General features: G+C 49.2%; 1 protein-coding gene across 1 annotated transcript in view; it reads right to left on the bottom strand.

The window, feature by feature from the left end:
- The window catches only part of CSMD2 (CUB and Sushi multiple domains 2), a 547,845-nt gene that overhangs the window by 256,831 nt on the left and 268,847 nt on the right, over window positions 1–22,167 (bottom strand). The window contains exons 7-9 of the mRNA XM_054571941.1: window positions 10,959–11,036; window positions 5,702–5,789; window positions 4,929–5,053 (exon numbers count right to left, since the gene is read on the bottom strand). Of these exons, the coding sequence (XP_054427916.1) occupies window positions 4,929–5,053; window positions 5,702–5,789; window positions 10,959–11,036 (291 nt within the window). The remainder of the gene's footprint in view (window positions 1–4,928; window positions 5,054–5,701; window positions 5,790–10,958; window positions 11,037–22,167) is intronic.

Genomic DNA, 22,167 nt, shown 5'->3' on the forward strand with positions numbered 1-22,167 from the left:
TATAGATAGCTCAATAAATGGGAGCTTTATCATTAGTACCTATATATATGTAGGTAAGGGACTCAGGGAACAATGAAGCATATATTCTAGCATAGTCAGTGAGTCACATAAAAAAATAACTACAGAGGAGAGGGGAGGAAGTAGGTGTAAGAGTAGCGTAGGAGTGGGGGAAGGAGAGGAGAAGAGGATGAAACAAAACTCTGAACATCAGTATATAAGGAGTAGGCCCAGGAAGTGTATCCGGTGAAGGCCACCAAGAAGAATGATAGTCACCTGTAATTTTTCATGGCCTTTAATTTAACTGGTTTGTGCCATATTTTCCACATTTCACTTCCATTTTATGAGAATGAGGGAAAAGATTCAGAACACTTCAGTAATTTTTCCTGTGCTATATGGTATATTAATAGCAAGGTTGGAACTTGAACTTGGGACTCTGAGTCCTGAATCTGGTGTTCTAGCCACCAAAAAGGCCTTTATTCTAAATGGATATATGAGGGCTATCCAGAAAATATGCAGCCATGTACTATGACAAAGAGATATTTATTGAAGAAGATACAAGATGCAAGAAACATTGTACCTAGGACAATGGCACCTCAGTCCCCTTCAACGTAGGCACCTTGGGACCTCACATAGGTCTCCCAATCGCCATTAGTTGCCCCATTGTATTCTCCTGAATCTCATCGAATTTCTGAAATCTCTTCCTGTTCAAAGGTGATTTTAGTTTTTGGAAAAGCCAGAAGTTGCAGGATGCTAAATCTGGGCTGCAGGGGGACTGAGTCACCTGGGTGATTTGATGTTTTTGCCAAAATACTCTGCACGAGATGTGATGCACGAGTGGGAACGTTGTGGTGATGAAGGTGCCAATTACAATTCACCAATAGCAGCGGCCTTCTGAATCATCCGCATAGCTTCGTTTGGAGGAACATTCAAGCTTAATGCAAAATTTGATACAGATTCGTTGTTCCACTTACTCGGGCATTCTGAATGCGATGGTCACACAGTGCACATGCTCACTCGATGGCATCTACTGCCCCCACTGACTAGTACAGTGAAGTCATCATTGTTCACACATGTGCATTCCAGTCCACTCTCCTTGGCTGACAGGTTACATCAATGCATGTGAATCATTTATTATATTAACAATGGCTGGACTTTTCCTGGACAGGCCGCATATATGTAATATGTATAAATACATATACGTAGATACATATATATAGCAAATAATTAGTTTCTCCACAAAGGAAAAAAAATTAATGTGTTGTCTTCTGTTGATTATCTAGTCTGGGACTCAGTAACTGTAAGTATTTCATGTGGAGCTGGTACTCAGTTCCTATGCCCTGTCAACCCCAATTTGTGGTCACAAGAAACCAGGTTTCCTGGTTGTCATTTTGGTCCTCTTATTCTATCAGAGGTTTAGAAACAGTGTCCCCTGGAGCCTCAGGGGTTTCTCAGGGGTAGCTCTGGGCAGCAGAGAGGGTGAGGAGGGGGCAACTCCAAACTCCCTGCCCCTATTTTAGAGGGAGACCTTCCACTTGCATCTGTTTTATGTACTGGGCTACTGCGAAAGCTTATTTTAAAGTATTAGGCTCCATATGTAAAGTAAGTCCTACAAACCCTATATTATGCTGCTCCTCCTCTCTCTGGGGCTGAATAGAATTTGTAGGACAGCGTTTCAGTTGCCCTCAGCCTCCTTGGGATGATCACAATTTTCTCGGAGTCAAATTAGAAGCTTATTTCTTCAGAGGGAAGGGAAACAAAAGAAAGGCCTGTGAAAGGCCCTGGTTTCAGATTCCAAAATGAGGGCACAGCGTCACAGCGCTCATTCATTTCAATCACTGATTCATTCAGGTCATCGAGAAACATTTGTGGAGAACTTATTATTTCCCAGTCCTCATGTTTTAGTACAGTTAACTGTGTGGAAAAGTGAATATTAAAAATCAAATCACAATTTAAATGCATTAGAGGAAAAATAATACCAATATGTGTGTGGTGGTGAATCCTTTTCAGAACGTGATCTTTTGGTAACCTGCTTATTAGCAGAGCTATCCTGGAATTCAAAGAGCTTTGTCCCTTTTTATTCTTAAAGTGAGGTTTGCTTAAACACAAAACAAGAGATTTTAAAAGAAAATCCTTCATCACAGCCCAAATAAAAGGACTCTAATCTAATATATATCTCAGCCCTTGGCCTTCAGGGTTGTCCAGGACAGATGGTCCAAGTTCAAACCCGGGAGCCCTTGCCTTCTCTCCTCCCTCCCTCCCAATGACCTGTGGGAGAGAGAAAGGGAGGGAGAGGGTGGCAGGAAGGTGCACCCGCCTGTGCTGAGAATCCCTTCTCCACTGCAGTCGGGCTGCTCGGTAGCTTTCTATAACAGAGCTTATTTAAATTTGTTCCTCAATCACTAAGCAGGAGAGGTTTTATTTTCCCAGTTCACAACGACAGCCTGTGGCTAAAAAAGATGAAGGAACCTGCCCAGGGCCAGCAAACTAAGAGGGGACAGAGTTGTGATCTAGATCAAAGTCTGTGCGCTTCCCAAACCGTGCAGTTCCAATGACTGAGCCAAGAGTGAGAGACGGGCTTTTAAAGGAACCTGTGGCTGCTGGAGGCTGCGGTGGGCTCCCAGGCTTGGGGAAGCGACATCCTGACAGGGCTGAGTAGTTTACACTAAACATGCATGCACAAAGGCCTCACAGACACACTGGGATGTTTCTAAACGGACGCTTTCAGGTCTACTGCCTCATCTAGTCCTTGCTGTTAAGGTCATGAAATAATGTTCCATCATCTGCCTTTCAGCAGGAGAAAAGAGATGCAGAGAGGTGAGGAAATGGGCCCAAGGACAACTAAAAAGTGGTGATGGTTGCACTCGAACTCAATTCTGCCTGGCTCTGTTTTCCATGATTTTCCCCAGCTTATAGTGGCAGAGGATAAAATGAGAATGGATGTGAAAAAGCTTCGCCCAATGCTTAGTTAACAGTGTGGCGGAATTCAAGGTCCACTCGGTCGAAATCACTGGCGGGACTTCCATGGGGCACACAAGATGTCTGGAGGAAAATATGAGCAGGGTCCTCAATTGTGAACTTCCTTCTGAAACACCTGCCCTTCCCCAGCCTGGGCGTATTCATGTAAGCAATCATCACTACTAACAGAACCACCTTCCTTCCTTGAAAAGATCTCGGTAAGAGGTCAGATCTCACCACTGCCTAAAGGCATCGTCATTCTTCTTGTTTCTCAAAAGGAATTTTAAAACAACAGATTGGTACAGGGTCCCTTGGTCTTCAGATCTGATCATTTTATACCTCTCTGCACAGCCGGTGTGTGGCTTCCTGGAATAGGAGCGGTGTGCTACTCAGTCATTCATTCATTCAATCATCCATTCGAGACATGTTACTGAACATCTAGTAAGTGTCAGGCCCTGTTTTGTGAACAAAACAGAAGTCCTTGCCCTACAGAGTTTATAACCTAGCCTGAGGATATCGGTTTTCTTGTCTAGCACTCTCCAACTTACAAAGGGTTACCATATCCACAACTCCATTTGACACAAGTTGTCCATTTGACAACCTCACATTAACACAAGATAGGGTAGGGGAGGCACCCTTCTACCTTTACAGGTAAGAAAAATAAGTCCAGGGGAAAGTGGTGATTTGCCAAATTGCCATGCCAGCTGGTGGCAAAGCTAAGAGTTATACCCAAGGATTCTTCTTCTGTTTGATCTTTAAAAAATAGTAGCTAAGTGGAATCTTTGAAATAATATAGCTAAAATTAGTGGGGACTCAAAGTACATTATTAATTGTGGATCATGGCCACCTCAAAGTTGAGTGACAATGAATACAATCTAAGGTTCATTTGAAAAATATGTTCAGGACCCTCTTCCAGATTATTTATCAACACGTTGAAAAAAGGGGATGGGCCTCAGCTCCAACCCTGCCCTTTCCCCAGTGTGGTCATGGTCAGAGCTCCTTTTCCTGGCCCTGCTCCTCTGCATGAAGTGCTCTGTGATGCATGTGCCTGCAGAGAGGCAAAAAATCTCCTTCTTAAGCCAGAAGAATCCAGAATGTAACTTCCAAAGGGGAGCTCAAAAGAGCGACTGTTGGCTTTGTTTACAAACTCTGGAGCGCATGCTTACTCTGGCACCAAGACTGAGTCCTGGTCATGTGCACACACAGTGGAGGAAGAGAGATGCACAGAGTGTAGGAAATGAAAAGCTGTCTCGTGGTGCCAGGAGGGGGAGGGGAAGACCAGGGGTTCCCTCCCACAGAAGCACAGCTGTCTGTCCTAACAACGGAATATACTCCGTTCTGCTGCTTTAAGATTACTTGGGATGGAGGGGGAGGGCTTGGCCAGCTCAACCTCAGTGCATGTGTTATCTGGGAACACGAGTGGCATGGCCCTTGGGAACAAGATGCCCAGGTGCAGGGTTAGAACAGAGGAGCTTTGGAGACCACGGTCCACATACTCCTGCTTAGCTAACAGCATCTCCAGAGGTGCAGGTCTGTTTATTGCCAGGTATGTGGGAAGAAACAAGGCACTGAGATTCAGGGTTTGAGATGCATATGTTATTACAATGGAGGGATTAAAGCTGCATTATAAGGGCGACTCCCCTTCCTATCTAGGTGTAAGTGTAGTGTAACATCTGTGCCATGAGCCAGCAACCTGCTCCATCTATTAGATCGCAAGACCCGTGCAGGGCAGGGCCCATGTTTCTCTTCCCCATTTCTGGATCTTCTCATCCTAGAATAGACCCTGACACAGAGAAGGTGCTAAATAAATGAAGTGAATTGGTCAAAAATGCAGAATCCGAGGCCTGGGGAGCAGCAAGAGTGGGGCAAACCAGTCCGGGTGAGAGTCCAGGCTCCAATCACAAGGAGCCGGGCTCTGCCTTCCACGCCCAGCCAGCTTTCTGGCGAGCCCCCCTTCCCCAGGGCACCCTCACCTCGGCAGACTGGTCTGTGGTCGCTCCAGGCTGCAAACATGTCGCTCACTTTCATACAGGTGATCCGCTTGGATCCTTGCAGGTCATAGCCCTCATTGCAGGTGAACTGGACGCTGGATCCTAACCTGTGAGACGGAGCGTGTCTGTGAGTTCGAACCCTGGGCCTTCCAGGCCTGCCCGGAGCGCTTCCTGCTTCCACAAAGAAGTACCAACACCAACCTTATCCCTCCTCTGGCCCTTAATCACTACAATTGGATCACTTAAAAATCTCCATTTCTTGACCATGGAATGGTTTTGGGATTAAGTTAAAAGGTGACTGGGAGCAAAACAGCTATCAACTGGGACAGCCAAGAGTGGGTGGATAATATACAGAAGTTTAATAAAAAATGGAGAACTGTGGGAAGATGCCTTGACAGAAACTTTGCAAAATGCACCCTCTTGGGGCCCTAGGGCCTCCCAGATCACAAGAGGCACGAGCTGCCTGCTGGCACGTCATTACTTATGGCAGCTGTCCTCCGTACCCTAGGAGCAGGTTTGCTGGGTGACACCGGCAGTCTTCAGCTCTCCCGTTCTCCTTAAGGCGTGGCACTAGCCCCAGAGCTGCGCCAGGAAAGAATGTCAAAGGCCGGAGCTCTTCTCCAGAAAGTATCTACTCCTATAACCACACCATCCTCTCTCTTCCACCTCCACAAGGCCAGCCCGCCCTTTTCTTCCCCCACCAAGAGTCCATCCCACCCTTCCTGCCCTCAGAAAAGTTCCCGAACAGCTCTTACCTGAAATCCGAGCCTAGCCTTTTGCCCCTTTCAGGTATGCCAGGGTCTGGACACATATTATGCCCTTGGGATACACCAATCTGAGTTACTACAAGGCAAAAAACAGCACAGACAGAGATGGATAACCACAGGAAGGCACCAGGCGGGGCAGTGTCGTGGGGGGCAGGGGCGGTGGACCCACAGGCGGAAGGAGGCCCTGCTCCGGCGGGGCTGCGTGAGGTTGCTGGGGTCCACTGGGCTTGGGTCTCCTGAGTGTGCAAGGTGGGCAGCTGCTGTTGACAAATTCCTTTGTGAGCAAAGTCCATGTGAAATTCATCAAGAGCACACAGGTCCAGAGGCAGGCACCCTAAACCAACAACCACCCCATTCCCTCGTTCCACACCAGCGGCCAGAGGTGGATGGTCTACAGCCTTCCAGTGACCTCCCCACCCCGAGCTTCGGATCCAGGGATGGCGACTCTAGATGAGATGAGCCCCACCCCCCGCCCAACCTCAGCCCCAAATGGAGAAATGACTCAAAGAAAGTTAAATAAAAGGTGGATGCGTGATCAGAAACGGTAAAGAATGTAAGAGAAAGCAGAAGTCTGAAGTTCAAAACAGGGACTTGAGCTCAAACACAGATATTTCTGCCGAGAAACCTCTTCCCATCAGACACTTCTCAAGCCAGAGCAAGCAGGAACCATGGCACCCCACCCCCGCCGCCCCGTGCGTCCGGCCAAGGGCACGGAGCAGAGGTGGCACCTGCAGGGGTTCTGGCAAGTGCTGTGATGCTCTCACACGTGCCAACACCAGAGTCCTGTTTACAACCACGTGCACAGTCGTCCGGGCTAAAGGAGACGCTTGGTCAGGGGGCGGCGGACACACACAAAGTTCGTTTTCTCCTGTTTTCAGTGGGGAGGCTGGACACCTGCTGGCCCCCGCCAGTTCACTGTTCTCGAGATGCTGATACTCAGGAGGCTGGAACCGCCTCATGCCTCTGGATTCTTGGCTTTGGGGGTGACCAGGAGCTGGGGCCAGGCAGACAGCCTCAGGATCCCAATACCACCCTTAAAACCAGGGATGACAGGAAGTCTGGAACGATGTTTCCTGAGTCGGCCCATTTCTGTCCCACCTGCTCAATGTACTGCAATATGAGCAATGTGCTCCATCACTCACTCCCTCACTCACTCACCCACGTACTCACTCATTCCTCATAGGAATACACAAAAGGCATTAATTGAGCATCTGCTGTGTACACAATACTATTTTATATACCATGGGAGACGTCAGTGTCAGATGTCACACATGACCTCTGTCCTCAAGGAGATGTCAGTTGAGTGAAGACGTGAAACACGGGAACTAACTGAAACCACATGGAGAATTGATGAAGATGTAGCTACAGAGAGACTGAGAAGGAGGGCCCATCTCCTGTTGCTGAGAGAAGCATGAAAGGCTGCCCAGAGGAGGTGGCATTGAACATGGACCTTCTGAGAGAGTAGGACTGGGATACACGGTGACAGAGCAATGGCAGTTCAGGCAGGCAGACAGGCATGGGGAGTGAGGTGGGAACATGGCAACAGAACGGGGGCTGCCCAGTGTGACTGGAATAGGAGGGAGGGGGATGAGTGACATGAACGAACGACGGGAGATTTCAGAGGTCAGATTTTTAAGGAGTTTGGTGTGATCCTGAGAATGACGGAGAGCCACTGAAGAGTCCCGAGTGGGGGGAGGACCTGGGTTGCTCATGAGGTAGCCAGTTACTGCAAGATGAGTTAAGAAGTTTTGTGACTGTCCAGGTAAAGGACAGCAAGAGTCTGGTGGCAGGGGCGGACATAAAGTAGTGAGAGCGGACGTGGCAAAGAATCGCCTGGGCTCATGGGAGACTAGTGTGTGGGGAGAGGGAGCAGGGGGCTTCCTGGCCAAGGGACCTGTGACAAGCTGCATGTTAGACTCACTGAGTCTGACGTTCATTTCCACAGTTAGAAGCCTGATACAGACCCTGTTCAAATCTCCAGGTACTTCAGGGCGTGGATGGCCAAGGGGCCTGGGGAACCAGACATAGTGCACACTCAGGCCAGACCCCTGGTATCCTCTGCGTTGTGTGGCAATGAGCACAAGGCCTCTTGGGTAGCCTTCCTTTCCTGAACATTCCACATCACCAGGTTAAATCCGGTCACGCCCACTGGAATCTTATCCCTTTCTCACCTCCCCTTGCTTGCCAAGCCTCTACTTCCCAAACTTTCATATCCTAAACTTAGCAACATTCCCATTCTCACCAGTCCAGGAGCCTCCAGTCTGCGATGATAAGATGGAAGGGCCATCTCCAAAAGCAGAGCAAGCTCCTGCTTCCTGGAGCCTCAGCGTTTTTTTTGCAAGCAGCGGGAAGGAGATAACTAAGCCCTCCAGGAGCCCACGGCGGTGGGAAGGAGAGAGAACGCTCGCTCGGTTCTAAGAAGACGAGCAGGTCCGCCCCGAGCTGTACCTGTGGCTCCTCTGGAGGTGAGCCAACCTCACGTGGCCCCACCCTACTGAGGACTCCGCGGCTAAGCCCTCACCTTCTTCAGGCCCTGCTCTCTCCACCCCGCCCACCGACCGTGCTCATCCCAAAGTCCCTGCCGACCACCACGTGGGAACCGCACAGCCACCTGGGAGCACGCTAACAATGGACAGCAATGTCCTGACTCCTTTTCTTGCCATCTTATTCAGTGTGGACACCACCCAGTAAGCACACGGAGCAGAAGGCTAAAAGATGAAGACACTTCTGGATCAGAATGAAGAGACCATGCCACAGCCCACCTACCGAACCACAGCTCTTGACCTACAGAGCAAACTGGCTGCCTCCCCTTTAATCAGCCAGACTGAGGGAAGGCCCAGGCCCCATCCAGGAGGCTATGAGCCCAGCATAAGCCTCTCACACCAACTGGTGCCCTGTCTTCCTGGGAGGACTGAGCAGATGACCCCAGCCCCATGTAGCCTGAAAGGCTCCCCCAGCAACAAGCCAACTTAAGTCACGGGGAGCAGTTTACTGCCTGAATTATGGAGATACACGGCTTTTCCCCCTCTTTAATCCCAACCTCCCCTGCTTCATCAAAACAAGCCACTTATGTTTGCAGCATTACTTTGCTATTGGCTACAGAAGGAAGAAAGAGAAGGCAAGGTGAACCTCACCGCACCCTACAAGGATCCTTAGGGTGAGGCAGAAGCTGAAACATGCTCAGAAAGGCAATGCCTGCTACGCAAAGTGGAGGGAAGCAGGAACATGTGGGTGGTCAGAACCGATCGATGGCTGGGGGTCCATGGCACCCATGGGCTGTGGGACAGATGCAGTAAGTGGGGTCCAGGCTATGTGAGTGTGGGACACTCCTCCTTTGAAGTTCAGGACATCTGTCCATAGGGAATTGGGGCAGGGCACAGCAGGCCAGGCACCTGCAAACATTTGATTAGCTGCCTTGGAGACAGTTTGAGTCACACACTCATCCCTCCCCGGGGAAATCTCAGAACAAAGATCAGTACCTTGTTATAGAGATATATATTTTTCAAAGAATCGTTGCATTGTTTCATTGGAATAAGGCTTACTCATCTTTCTAAGGGAGCTCCGGGCACTTCGGAGGAGCTAATGAACACCACGGGCCCTCTGTCAGACAGGATGCACCCACAGCATCACGTGTAACTTTTAGCCAGTTCGTGGGCCTCCTGAAGTCCCAGGCCAAGAAGGCCCATCTTAGATACAACAGCATCCTTGGTAGGAAGAGGGGGTAAGGTTTTGTATTGCCATTTTACAGATGTGGAAACTGAGACCTCAGTGTCTGGGGTAACATGGTTACCTGAAGACACACTGGGATAAAAAACTTGCTCTCCCAAACCTGGCCCATTTCCTTAAAGCTCGCCTGTGGCTGGCTCAGGGCCAAGTCTGAAGTGCAGGCGTGCCAGCTTGGTTCATCTGGCCTCCTGTGGCTACAGAAACAAAGAGCCTGCGAGGGCCCAGGCCACAGTTCAAGCCTTCTCTGCAGACTCCTGGCCTAACCTTCAGCTCGCCCTGCTCCCTGCTTCTTCCCCTGGTCCCTAGTCAAGCACAGAGGTGGGGACTCCAGGCTGCCCTCTGCCATCCAGTTCCCTCGGGGTGCAATGACTGGAGGACTTGAAAGACCAGAGAAATCCCACACCCAGGCTCAGTTCTGTTGGGGTCTCTGGCCCAACCCCGCTCCCACCACAACACAGCACAGAGCTCTGGACCCACCGGTGGCGGCTTTGTCCTCTCTCAGGAAATGCTTCTAGCACCTCAAGAGAAGCGAGCACGTGGAGGTGAGATGGAAGGAGAGGGTCAGGAGGGAGGACAGAAATAGAGAAGGAGGAGAAAGCAGAGAAGGGGGGGAAGAAGGAGGAAAGGGAACGTGGAGGGAGAGGCCGAAGGATGGGAGACGCAGAGGGCAAAGGGAGGAGGGGGAGGAGACAGTAACCTGAAGGCCAGTCATTCGGGAACCAAGGAAGGCGCCCCACACTCACCTCCAGAATGAAAACAGAGGGATTCTTGGAAAAATCTCCTCTGCTTTCAAGACCAGCCTTCCAGGGTGGCCCAGAACCTTCCCAGACCTCTTGCTGCGCTCCAGCCCAGAAGCCCCATAGCACAGGTTCCAATCAGCTATTTCTGTGACGTTCCAGCCCATTCCCCTAAAGCACTGGGTGCCCCCCACCTTAAATCTTTCAGACGCCAATAGCAGGAACATATTCCATAAACATAATCGTCCCCATGACCACACAGAGCCCAGCACTGTCCCACTGGCTCGAGAGGCAGGACCCCTGTCCTCTAGTCCACGTTTGCCCAGCCAGGCCCAGGGACCCTGGTGGGGGTCACTCGGCGGTTCCCTCTCTCCCCTTCCCAATCTCATCTTGGGAGCTGGAATTGGGGCCCTGAAGCCTCCAAGGTCCAAGTGGAGGTCACTGACTCCTAGAGGAGGAGCCAGAACAAGGACTGTCTTAGCAGGTGGAAGTGATTCAAAAGGAAAAATAAAGAGAGAAATGGAGCAGTAATGACTCCCTGGACTGTAGTTAGAATGGGAAGTGAGGGGAAAAGAGGAGAAAGGAGAGAAATGGGAGGAAGAAGAGGAGGGGAGGCCAAGGACAGGCCCTTGGGCTGCTCACTGGCCACTGGGTCAGTGCGTCCTGCTCAGAGCCCTGGATGGAGGGGGGCAGGATTGAAGGGCAATCACTCCAGCATCATCTGGCTCCCCTACGGTCACAGCGCCGGCGGGCGTGACCTCAAGCAAGAGGCGGACACTTACACACAGATGTCTTCTGGTTGTTATCTTTGCTGGGCATCAGCTTCACACCTCGAGACTTCAACTCAATCTGCTTCTTGACTAGAGAGGAGGTAAGAGAGAAAACGGTTGAAGTTACTGTCTGTGACTGCAAATGGGGTTCCTTTAGATGGATCCCTGTCTTGGCCTGGGACAGTCCATGGTGGGTGAACGCCAGAAGCCCCTCTGGGCGAGGATATACCAAGGGTGGCATTTAGGTGCCGCAGACTCTCAGACATTAAGAGGCTGGCCCTCTCAGGGAGGCACAGGTGATCTCCTGTCCAAGTGCGAAGCCCGGCCTTTCTGGCCCCCTGCAGATTCAGTCCTGCCCAGTCTCCGATCGGCTCTGATCAGAGGTGTGAGATTGGATTCTGGCCCCAAACTGTCACCCTCCCTGAATCCACGCCCTCTGCAAGGTGACTCAACTCCTTCTCATTAAAGAGGTGGAATACATTTCTTCACCCCTTGACTTTGGGCTTGGCCACTGGAATTTTGGAGGCCTTGCACAGGTCCAAAGGCTTGAAAAGTGCCTGTTAGATTCGGCTTGACCCCCTCGCATCTCTGCTGTCATTGGGAGAAGACACAGCTGGTCCCAAGAGGATGAGGAACCTGTGGAGCCAATCAGCACAGCCTGAACCAGCCAACTTACAGTGAGCAGGAGAAGCTGAGTCCTGGAGGCCTTTGGGGGTTGGTGCCTGGCTCAGTGGGAGCCTGATGGACTGAACTGGGTTTTAATCCAAGCACTGAGTCCAGTCTAGAGCTCTTTAAGACTTTAACACAGCAAGGGCACTAGAGCCAGAACTCCGCAATCCCAAAAGCCATTCCTCTGCATCCATCAACCTTCTGTGTCTGACTGCCCCAGGTCCCCAGAGCACTCTACTGGCCTCCAAGGGTTTCATCCTGTCTCTGGTTATTTGGCTTGGGGTATCTATCCAACGCCAGACCCCTGTGGCCTCTCACAGCTGGCCCATGGAGGGTGACTCAACCCCACTCAGACTGGTACCCAGTTGTGGTAGCAGTATCTGTGTCCAGGCACCTCTTATGTGCCAGGCCCTGGGCTAAGTGCCTTCCATGTACTTTATTTACATCAGCATCCTTGACTCCTATCTTCCCTCTTGCCCGCACATGCTGCATCAGCGAATCATTCCAAATATATCCACGGGTAATGTCCACGTCCATCACCATGGTCCAGCTCTGCACTACTCCTCTCCCCTGTTGCCATGGCCTCCCGTCTTCCTTCCCTGCCCCTGTTATAATCTGTACTCGATGCAAGAGCCACAGGGATGCTTTTAAAACATAAGTCAGACTGTATTACATTTCCGTTCAGAACTCTTCGGGGGCAACCCGTGTCTCCTAGAGCAAAAGCCAAAGTCTTTAAAATGACCTGCACAGCCCGATCTGCCCTGCCCGTGACCTCAATCATTCTCCTCCAGCCACGAGCCTCCCTGTCGTTCCTACAATATGCCAGGCAGGTGCCTGCTTCAGCCTGCCCGCTCCCTGGAATGTTCTCCCCACAGAAATCTTCGCGACTCGCTCCTCTTCCTCTGGAAGTGTTTGCACAAACACCACGTCCTCACGGAGGCCTTCTCTGACCACTCCGTTTAAAACTATACCTCCAACCTCAGCTCTCCCTACACTTTCCTGACTTTATCTCCCTAACTTTCTAACACTCTACGTGATTAACTTAGTGACTTTTGTCACCCCGCATTGCCAAGTAAGCTCCATGAAAGCAGGAGTTTTTGTCTATTTTCTTCACTGCTGTCTCCCCAATGCCTAGAATAGTTCCTGGTACACAGTGGGCCCTCTGTAAACATGTCATTTGGTCCTTATACGCTCAACAACCTTGACCAGTAGTTATCATACCTGTTTCATAGATAATAAAATCCAGGTTCAAAGTGATTGAAGGGATTTGCTCTAGGTCACCCTCAGCATCTTCTCTTGTGACCTGCTCCCCAGAGGCAATCCCAGAGGGATTAACCTTCTCCAGCATCTCCCCGCTCCTCGCTCTGGCCCCCAAAACTCTGGTACTTGCCCTGCACTGGAGGTAACGCACCGACCTCGAAACTAAAGCCCACGTGACCAGGTGTGCCAGGGGACCATCTCCCAGACCCCCCCACCCCTGTCTGCATACGTCAAAAAGCTCCCCAAGGAGTTGTTCCCCACTAACTGCTGTCTGTGCTGAATACTTGATAGAATTCAGTTACTACCACAGAGTCACTGCTTTCCAATGTGGATTCAAACCCTTTTTATAAATGTGTTTTATAAATGTGCATTATTCTTCATGTGTATCCAGCAGGAAAATTTCCAATGAACACCAACGTGGGCCCATTATGAAACAGAGGGTGTTAGTAGGGGAACATGCATTATTCAAGCCTAGCTAATACGGTGCAGCAGGGGAAAATTTCCTCTGATTTGATCATCCCAAGAGAACAAGAGTGGTCCCAGCACCGTGACAACACTTGGAGCTCCTCTCCTGGATGCCCCGGCATTGGGGCAGGGGTGGGGAGAGGGGTCTCTATCACCCAGCATGGCCCGTTTGAGGTCAGGTCTGTGGAGATGGCTCAGGGCACCTGGCCAAGAAAGGAACGGCGAGTCAGTATTCCCAATCCCCCCATTTCCAGTGGCTGCATCCGCTGGAGAAGAGGGATGGGAGAGGGGGCCAGTGCTCCATGGGTGCCATTCCCAGGGGCCAAGGCTGCTTGGGGTCCCTTGTGGCTGCTGAAGGGTGACGGTGAGGTGCAAGTAGACAGGAGGCGGTGGCTGAGGGGGAGCCTTACTTCTTCTCTTTTCAAGGCTGCATTGAGGCTGAGAGGCTCCTGCTCTTCTCCTCTCTCGGGACCCCAGAAAGAGTCCTTCTGGTTTCTGTGTCCCTCCTCTCTGCTCGTCCTCCCCAGAAGGACTGGCTAAGTTGATGGCTCTGTAATGCCTCAGGCCATTTCTAGCACAGGACAGCATCACATCCCCCAGTAGGAAGTACTGTATTTTGCCATATGCAGTGTGCACCCATGGTTTTGGTCCAAACTTTCAGGGGGAAAAAAAAAGACTTTTGTTTTAATTTGTTAAATTCAATTATTTATTTATTTATATTGAGAAACAAAACCTATTGTCGTACTCCAGAGTATTATTTTGCATATGGATATCGCTACTGCTTTCCAGTTACACTTTCAACGCATAAGCACAAATGAAAGAATTAAAAGCATTTACATAGAGATGGAATTAGTACTACCCATGTACCATGCAGATCCTTATTTTTCCCTCACAGATTTGGGCATTAAACATGGCAAAATACGGTAACTCCTATTCATCCCCCTTTCCTTCCTGCCAGTTACCACAGGACGGCACTTCAGCGCTTCAGGACGGCACTTGAGAGAAGCTGAAGCTATGCGGGGCTTCTTTAATGACACATCAACACTGTGACCATTTACTCGTGTGAGCTGGGCCTGGAGGGTCATGCTGCCTTGCTGTCTGTGAGCGTCACATGCTAGCCCAAGGAAAGCAGGGCCCGCTGTATGGACAGGGGTTCCTTACGCCCACGACACATCTCTAAAAGATGCGTGTCCAGGCCTCACTGGCTCAGGCCCGCGCTGGGGGAGAAGGAGCCTACAATGGGCCCGCACCACTGCCATAGCTGATGAGTGGGTCAGGGAAGTGCCTTGGGCTGGGAGGGAACTCTGAGCACCAAGGCCGTTGGCATCAAGAAACCACCTCCACATGCTGGGGCCTCAGTTTCTGAACAACTCCAGGGAAGTGGTCACGCCCTAAATTATATATAGTTAATTTATGTTTTAAACCATCTGACCAAATGGCTGGGGAGTGATCATGGAATATGGGGCACTATGGGAAATCAGCCACAAAACAAGCTCATTGCAAAACCAGCTGGAGAGACCAGGGCAGACCAGGGCAGACCGAGTGCAAAGGCTCTGAGAACAAGGGCGTTTCTCCCTCCAGATCCCCACAGGCCACCACTGACAGGCCCAATCCTAAGGAAGTGTACAAAATGGCAAGGACCTAGAGAATTTTGGGGATGTGTTCATTCATGTTGTTTGTACATTCTCGTGGAGTGTAGTGCCAACAACGTTATACAGAAGCACTAGTCTCTAAAGAGGATGCTGAAACTACTGATGTAGCGGAGATAAAATGGAGCTTCGGGCTGGCTCCACAGTTCCGGCTATACATGGATGCACCACTCCCCATGCAGATACATATGTGCATGTAACCATACATGCATACACATTAGTGTCTACAGGAAGCACAGCCATGAGACACATTTGTGCACTTGGGTACACATGCCTATCAATACTCACATGCAAACTATAACTCATACTTATTCATGCTTTTGTACTGTATGTGAACAAAGTGAGGACTCCCAAGAGAAGAGTTGTGGCTTTAACTGGTTGATGAAAATCTCACTAGGTACATTCATCTCTTCTGAATGATAATGACTACAGGAGACTGCCAGGCTACTCCATTCAGCCTTTATATTCTGGTTAATTACAAGACATTTCCCCGCTGTTGTAAAGGTTAGCGGGACACATGGTACACATTTAGCTAGAAGAATCTGGCTATACAAATGCCTTTCCAGTCTGCAGTGTGAGTGACTGGGCTGAGCTAGCAGGAGACAAGGACTTGTTAGTAGAGCACAGGGATGTCTGACCTGTCTCCGAGGCTCTGGGAATCACGAGTGGCGGAACCTGCCGCTTCTGCTTAGTCCCATGGAGTCCCTCCACGCGGGTGGGCCCCTGCCCCAACCTTGATCACCCGCATTCCCCACCACCTGGCTGTCCTGCTGGCTGCAGCATCCCTTCGTCTCCCCAACACCTACTTCTTCGTCAAGTCCAGTTCACGAGACCTTATAAAAAATTTCCCATGTGAACCTTCTGTCAATGTTCTAAGCCACTCATTCCCTCAATGCATCCTTTTTGGCTTGGGTTTTTTCAGCGGTTCACTCTCTCTGGCCCATCTTTAAAAATGTTGCAGAGCGTGATCTTTTAAAAACGGAAATCTGATTTCCCCTTGCTGGATGTGCATCCCACCCTCTGTCCCTTGCACCTTGTCCGGGAGGGTCTGCCTCACTGCCTGGCCACCAGCCTGGAGAAACACTTTCATTATCCACAGTCTACTCTAGCACACTGGCTCCTCATCTCACTCAGTTTTATGCCAAAGATGTAATGTTTGGTGCAGATGCCTGGAGGCCTAATGCTTCTAGTGGACACTGAAGCCCTTACTGTGGGGAAAAGCAGTGAGGAAGGCAGTGACTGTAGAACAGAGCTGGGAAGTGCAGGGCCAACAAAAAAAGAGGTGTCCGTTGACTTAAGGGATAAATATAAAACCATCGCACCAGATTTGATCAGGATGTTGCCAATACATAAATGAAGAGGCCACAGTGGCACCACCACAGCCATGCGCTGGGACATTCAGTGGCCATGGAAGGCTTCTTTCAAGATTAGCAAAGGTGTTCACCCTTTGTTGGAAAGCAGGAAAGTGTGATGTCAGCTGTTGATGCTGTAACTATGGTTTTAGGAAGCAGCCTAAACCCGTGATAGCCCTGAAAAGATTGCTCACTTTGCCACATCAATTTCTGCAATTTCTGCAAATGGAGACAGAGAAATCAGTCACATCATTTCTGATGGAATCACAAAGGTTTGAAGAGTGTCCTCAAAACATAGGGCAGAAAAACACTGAATGGTGAATTAGGAATGGAAGCCACAGAACTGAACCAAGATTCCATACCCCCCTAGTTAAGTACTCCATCACAAGTCCAGAAATTGGAATTCCGGAATATTTAAGATTTCCAGTGTCTAGTCCTCTGTACCCACTCTTGAAATTGCCGAGGCCTAGTGAAAGTCTTCAGTTCCAGTTGCTCAAGATGCTCTCAGTGGCCTCATTTTGAGTAGGATAAAAGTGGGCTTTCTGGTAATAGCAGTCCAAGCTCCAGGTACCAGCGTCACAGAAAGAAGCAACAAAGCTGGTGCTACTGATGGCGCATGGGGCTTGTAAACAAGAGCTGGGCTCTAAATCTTTAACATGTGTCACTTTGTGACTTAGAAAGAGTTGGAGAGGTTATTGTGACCCAAGATGACGCCATGTTCTTGCAAGGAAAAGATCGTAATATTCAAATTGAGAAACATAGTCAAGAAACCACGGGGCAGTCAGAACGTTACTACTTCCAATGGTGACAAAAAAACACTAAATGAACATCAGTCATTGTGCTGAAGATTGCTGGGATGAATGATGCGGAAGACAATGAAAAGAAAGAGTCAAAGACGTACTGAATGCTATAGAAGCTACTGGTGACAAAGGTTTCATCCAGGTGCTTTGCTTTGGTGTATGCCAGGCTTGAATTCGCTGCTCCAGCTAATGAAGAGCAAAAAATTGATGTGGAAACCATTCAAAGATCACTCCACATTCTGGCAATGACCCTTGCTAAGAATGCCGGTGTTGAAAGACTATCGATAGTTAAGAGAGTTATGCAAAATCCCCCAGAATCTGGTCATGTACCATGCTGGGTGATTTTTTTGAATAGGTCAGAAAAAGGAATCGTCAACCCAACTTAGGTTGCAAGAAGTGCCCTGCTGGATGCTGCTGGTGTGACTTCTTGGTTAACCACAGCAATACTTTAGCTACTGGAGCTCCTAAAGAAGAGACGGTCCCTAGCATGGTAGATGGGAGACAGCATGGGTGCGGAATGTTCTAATGTCTAGAATAGTGTTTTGCCATTATTAATGGACTGTGCAGTGGTCTTCACAAATGACTTCCAGGAAGTCAACTGGAGAAAAGGACTGGAAGAAAGATGTTTCAGGGAATCACTGTGGCCATCGGTTATTGGTTCCAGTTGCCATGGCAATGCTGTTCTCTCTCCCTGAAACACCCTTGTTCCTCCTCTCTGGGCTACCTCTTGTGGGTTAAGGCCTCACTCAAAGATTATCTGCTCTCTGTGGCTGTCTCTACATCTCACGGAGAAGCCAACGCCCTCTCAAGACTGCATTTGGGCCACTGAAACCCTTAATGCACTGCAATGTCATGTCTTGTTCTCCTGTCAATTTGTCCTATGAGCTTCTATGTTTGTATCCTGTGACTGACACAGAGTCAGGCACATAGAAGTTTTCTGATAATAATAGTCTGATGACCAAATGGATGTATGATCACCGTTTAGAAGGATATGTGCTTTGAATTCATTTCCTGCAAAAGGAACGGGTCTTGTTCACTGGTGAGGTGAGGAGTGCCATGTTTTGTGTTCAAGCTCACCTTGCAGTTCAGGCTCACTCTTAACTGAATTCAGAAGCCCGGCTTTGTGGGCTCCTGAGTCAGGTAGCAACAACCCTGCAATTTGTGCAAAGGACCCCGGAGACCCAGAACTTGGAAATGAGGCTGGCAAGAGTTTGGCAGCTCAGTAGGCCAACAGAAGAGGACAAAAGAGTCAGAGCTTGGACCACAGGATGCCTGAGGCACTTTCTGCTCCGGTTGGAGACTGCAAATCAGTCACAAGCAAGAACACAATGTGTTCAAGTAAAAAACAGAAGCTTCAGCTTGTTACTATAAACAGCCTCAAGCATCTCAGCGAATGCAAACTGTTGTCAAATGGAAAAGTTTATTCTGCAGACAATTGAGTTTACAGGACTTGCAGGAAGCCGAAGAACTGGTGGCTTTCCCTGTAGAATATCTTCCATCTCCTGGTCACCAGCACTGCACTGACAAGAGACGCAATGAGAGGGACAGCAGGGCCAGGCTAGGCTTTGGCTGAAGGGAGTGATGGGCACTCGATAATGGTCATCAGGGCAGAGTGGCAGGCAAAAGGAACACCTCCAAAGAGGAGTCAGAGCCACCAGCTGGCTCTCATTGCACATGGTTACTTCATACAACAAGTCAAGGGGATTGGTGGGGTTTGAAGCTTCAAGGTCCCACTTCCTGAGCATCTGCCATGTCCCAGATACTTCACCAGGATCTCTTTTAATTTCCAATAGCCACGTGGGGTTCTTATTACTCCCTCTCTACAGGTGACGGAGAGGGGCACTGTTCTCCCTGCCAGGGAAGTCCCTCACTAGTTGTGATCCTTTGCCCCTGGGAGCATTCAGAAAGGTTCTTCTCACTCTGATTCCTTGAAGTCTTGTAAGAAAAACAAAAAACAAACAAACAAAAAAACACACAAAACCCCCCCCCCCACAAACAACCCCAAACAAAACAACAAACAAACAAACAAGGAAGCAATGAACACTGAGAAGACCTCGAAATAACCCTGGAGGCAGAAGAATGGATTACACAACTTCTATGGTTTTCCAGGACTAGAAGGAACCTTAGGGGACATCCAGTCCTGGGGTTCCCATGATTAGGTACAGGAACTCATCATTTTAACCTCTCAGGCAAATGCCTGCTTCACAAAACAGGTAAGAGGGGAACTGCTCTGGTTGAAGTTGGGGCACAAACTCTGGTTGAAGTCAGGGCATAAATCTGGAGTCCCACCCACTCAGCTGCTACCAAAACAGTTGCTGGGAGAACCCTTTGGCCTCCAAGGAACCCACGTTGCAAACTATTCTTTTGGACCCCTCTTGTCATGCTATACAAGAGTCCTCATGGGGAGGACTCTTGTCTAAGAGGGGATGGATGGACCCAGCCTCTATTTTGCCTTGGATCTTTCACTTCCCTATCTCCAGCCCAAATCCTCCTTCTCTGAGCTACAGACTAGCAGAGTAGCCAACTACCTACTATGTAGTCCCCGAGCCCCGCATATCCCAATACAACCCAAGAATCAATGTGTCCCAAGCAAAATTCATCCCCCATCTGTCTCTGGCTGAGACCATCCTGGTGAATATAATTATTTTTTATTCACTCAAGCCAGAAACCTAAGATTCATCCCTGACCCCTCCATCTCCTTCCCCCCGCCCCCTCTCACTCCCCAATCTAACTAGTCATGAGTCCAATAGGGTGAACTGTGGAAAGTCTCCTCTGGTCTGCCTCCCCCATTTCCACTGCTTCGGCCTAAACCAGGGGTGTCCAACCTTCGGACGTCTCTGAAACACACTGGAAGAAGAGCTATCTTGGGCTACACATTAAATACATTGCAACATGTACTCACAAAATAATCTCGTAAGGTTTTGAGTAAGTTTATGATTTTTGTATTGGGCCACATCCATAGCCATCCTGGGCCACATGCAGCCAGTGGCCGCAGGCTGAACACCCCACCCTGGTCCTTGTCATCTTATTCTAAAAGACTCCTCACTGAACCCCCATCTTCATTCTACAGCAATCAAAGAGCTTTGTAAAATGAAAATGTGATCCCACCTCCCCTCTTGTGAAACACTTCCGATCACCTCTCATCACCCACGGGATGAAGCCCAACTTTACCGCCATTTTTGACAAGGTGACCCTGCCTGAGTTTCTGGCCTCAGGCCTGGCTGCCCCTCACGGCTTACCTCTGCTCCAGACTGCAGACTTTGCTCTGACCCAGTAAATGTTTTCTGTGAGAGGCTTGGGAGTAAATATATTAGGCTGTGGCCATTCATCTTGGTTGCAAACTGCTCACCTCGGCCCAGGTAGCACTAAAGCAGCCATAGACAATTCATAAATCGGTGAGCGAAGCTGTGTTCCAATAAACCCTTATTTATGGTCACTGAAAATTTAAATCTTATACAATTTTCATGTGTCATGAAGTCTTTTTCTTTTGATGCTTTTTCTTCAACTGTTTAAAAATGTAAAACCTACTCTTAGCTGGAGGACCATACAGACAGGCAGAGGGCTGGATCTGGCCTGCAGGCTGCAGTTTGCCGATCTCTGCTCTAGAGACACATAAATATTTGTGGTTCCTTAGACTAAACAATTTCATGCTTTCTTGCCTTCGCTCTACCTGGAATGTTTCTTTCTGTTGTCTGTCTGGCATTTTTTTGAGACCCATGTTGAAGTCATTGCCACTTTTTTGTGGGGTGTTTTTTTTTGTTTTTGTTTTTTGGTGGCTTTTCTTAAGTGCCTCCGGCAAAACTAATTGAGCTTTTATCTCTAGTCCTAGCCCTTCATGGGGCCTCAATTATAGCTCTTATCATGCTGCACAGAAGTTATAGATCTGTGTCTGTTCCTCTCTTTATTTAACCTCTTCTCCTTAAGAGCAGATATTGGTCTGGCCGTGTTCACCTTCCTATACTGTCACACAGTGGTGTCACGCACAATATGCTTGTTAAATTACACACAACTGCCCACCTTCCGACAGCCAGCTAGAGGCAGAGCCAGACTAGAACTCAGGTCCTCTGATACCCTGCAGTATTAGTGGAAATTGTGTCGAGCCACCAACAACCCTAAATTCTGATTGGGCTGAGACAAGAATGGAGTGGGCTATGTTATAGCTTATTTATGAATTTATTTTTTGTTTCCCGGGATAATATACTCATCCATACCATTAGAAGTTGGTCATTATTAGCTCAGAAGTGCCATGAATCACTGAGGTTCTAACGTCATTCATCTGAACTCCGGTGAAACTGACCCTGTGCTGGTGATTCCCCAAGTTCACCCTTGAGACTCCCGCTCTGTCTTCCCAGAGGCAGACCTCTGCACACTGCTAGAGCAGCAGGGGCTCAATGGTAAAGCAGGGTAGGCCTCCAGAGCACAGAGCAGGCCACAGCAGGGGGCTGTGCCTTATTCCTGGCTTCCTGTTGGGTTGGCAGGTGGGAGGCACAGCAGACATGAGTAAGACCTGGTTACTGATCCCAGGGGCTCCCACCTGTACCGTGGGCTGCCAGTGCCGGGCTCCTGAGTTCAAGCGGCCCCCTTTCAATGGCTCCAGCACTCACTACTCCCTCCCCTGACCTTCTCCCTAGCGTGGTAAAGGCTAAAGGCTCACCATCCCATGGGTTCCTTGAACCCACGCTCATTTCTCAACTGGTCCCTTCACTAAACCTTCAGTTTAAGCCATGCAACATGCCTTCCGTCTCCTGCTAGTCCCCTGACTGAAATTTATCTTTGCCACTCTTTTGGACTGAATTTGTAGGCAGGAAACCTTAGATTAGTCTTTAGTAGTTCCAAAGTTTTCATCCTTTAGGGCAGTGGTTCTCAGGGTAAGATTGTACACAGAAGACAGTTGGCAATGTCTTCAGTGCCATTGGCAACTAGCATGTAGTGGGTAGAGGCTGGGGACGCTGTTAGACACCCTACAATGCAAGGACAGTCCCCCACAACAGAATTATCCAGGCCACAATGTCAGTAGTGATAAGGC

Source organism: Pteronotus mesoamericanus, unplaced genomic scaffold (assembly GCF_021234165.1).
Source record: "Pteronotus mesoamericanus isolate MK-2021 breed Mesoamerican mustached bat unplaced genomic scaffold, CSHL_Meso_final contig_221, whole genome shotgun sequence".
NCBI lineage: Eukaryota > Metazoa > Chordata > Mammalia > Chiroptera > Mormoopidae > Pteronotus > Pteronotus mesoamericanus.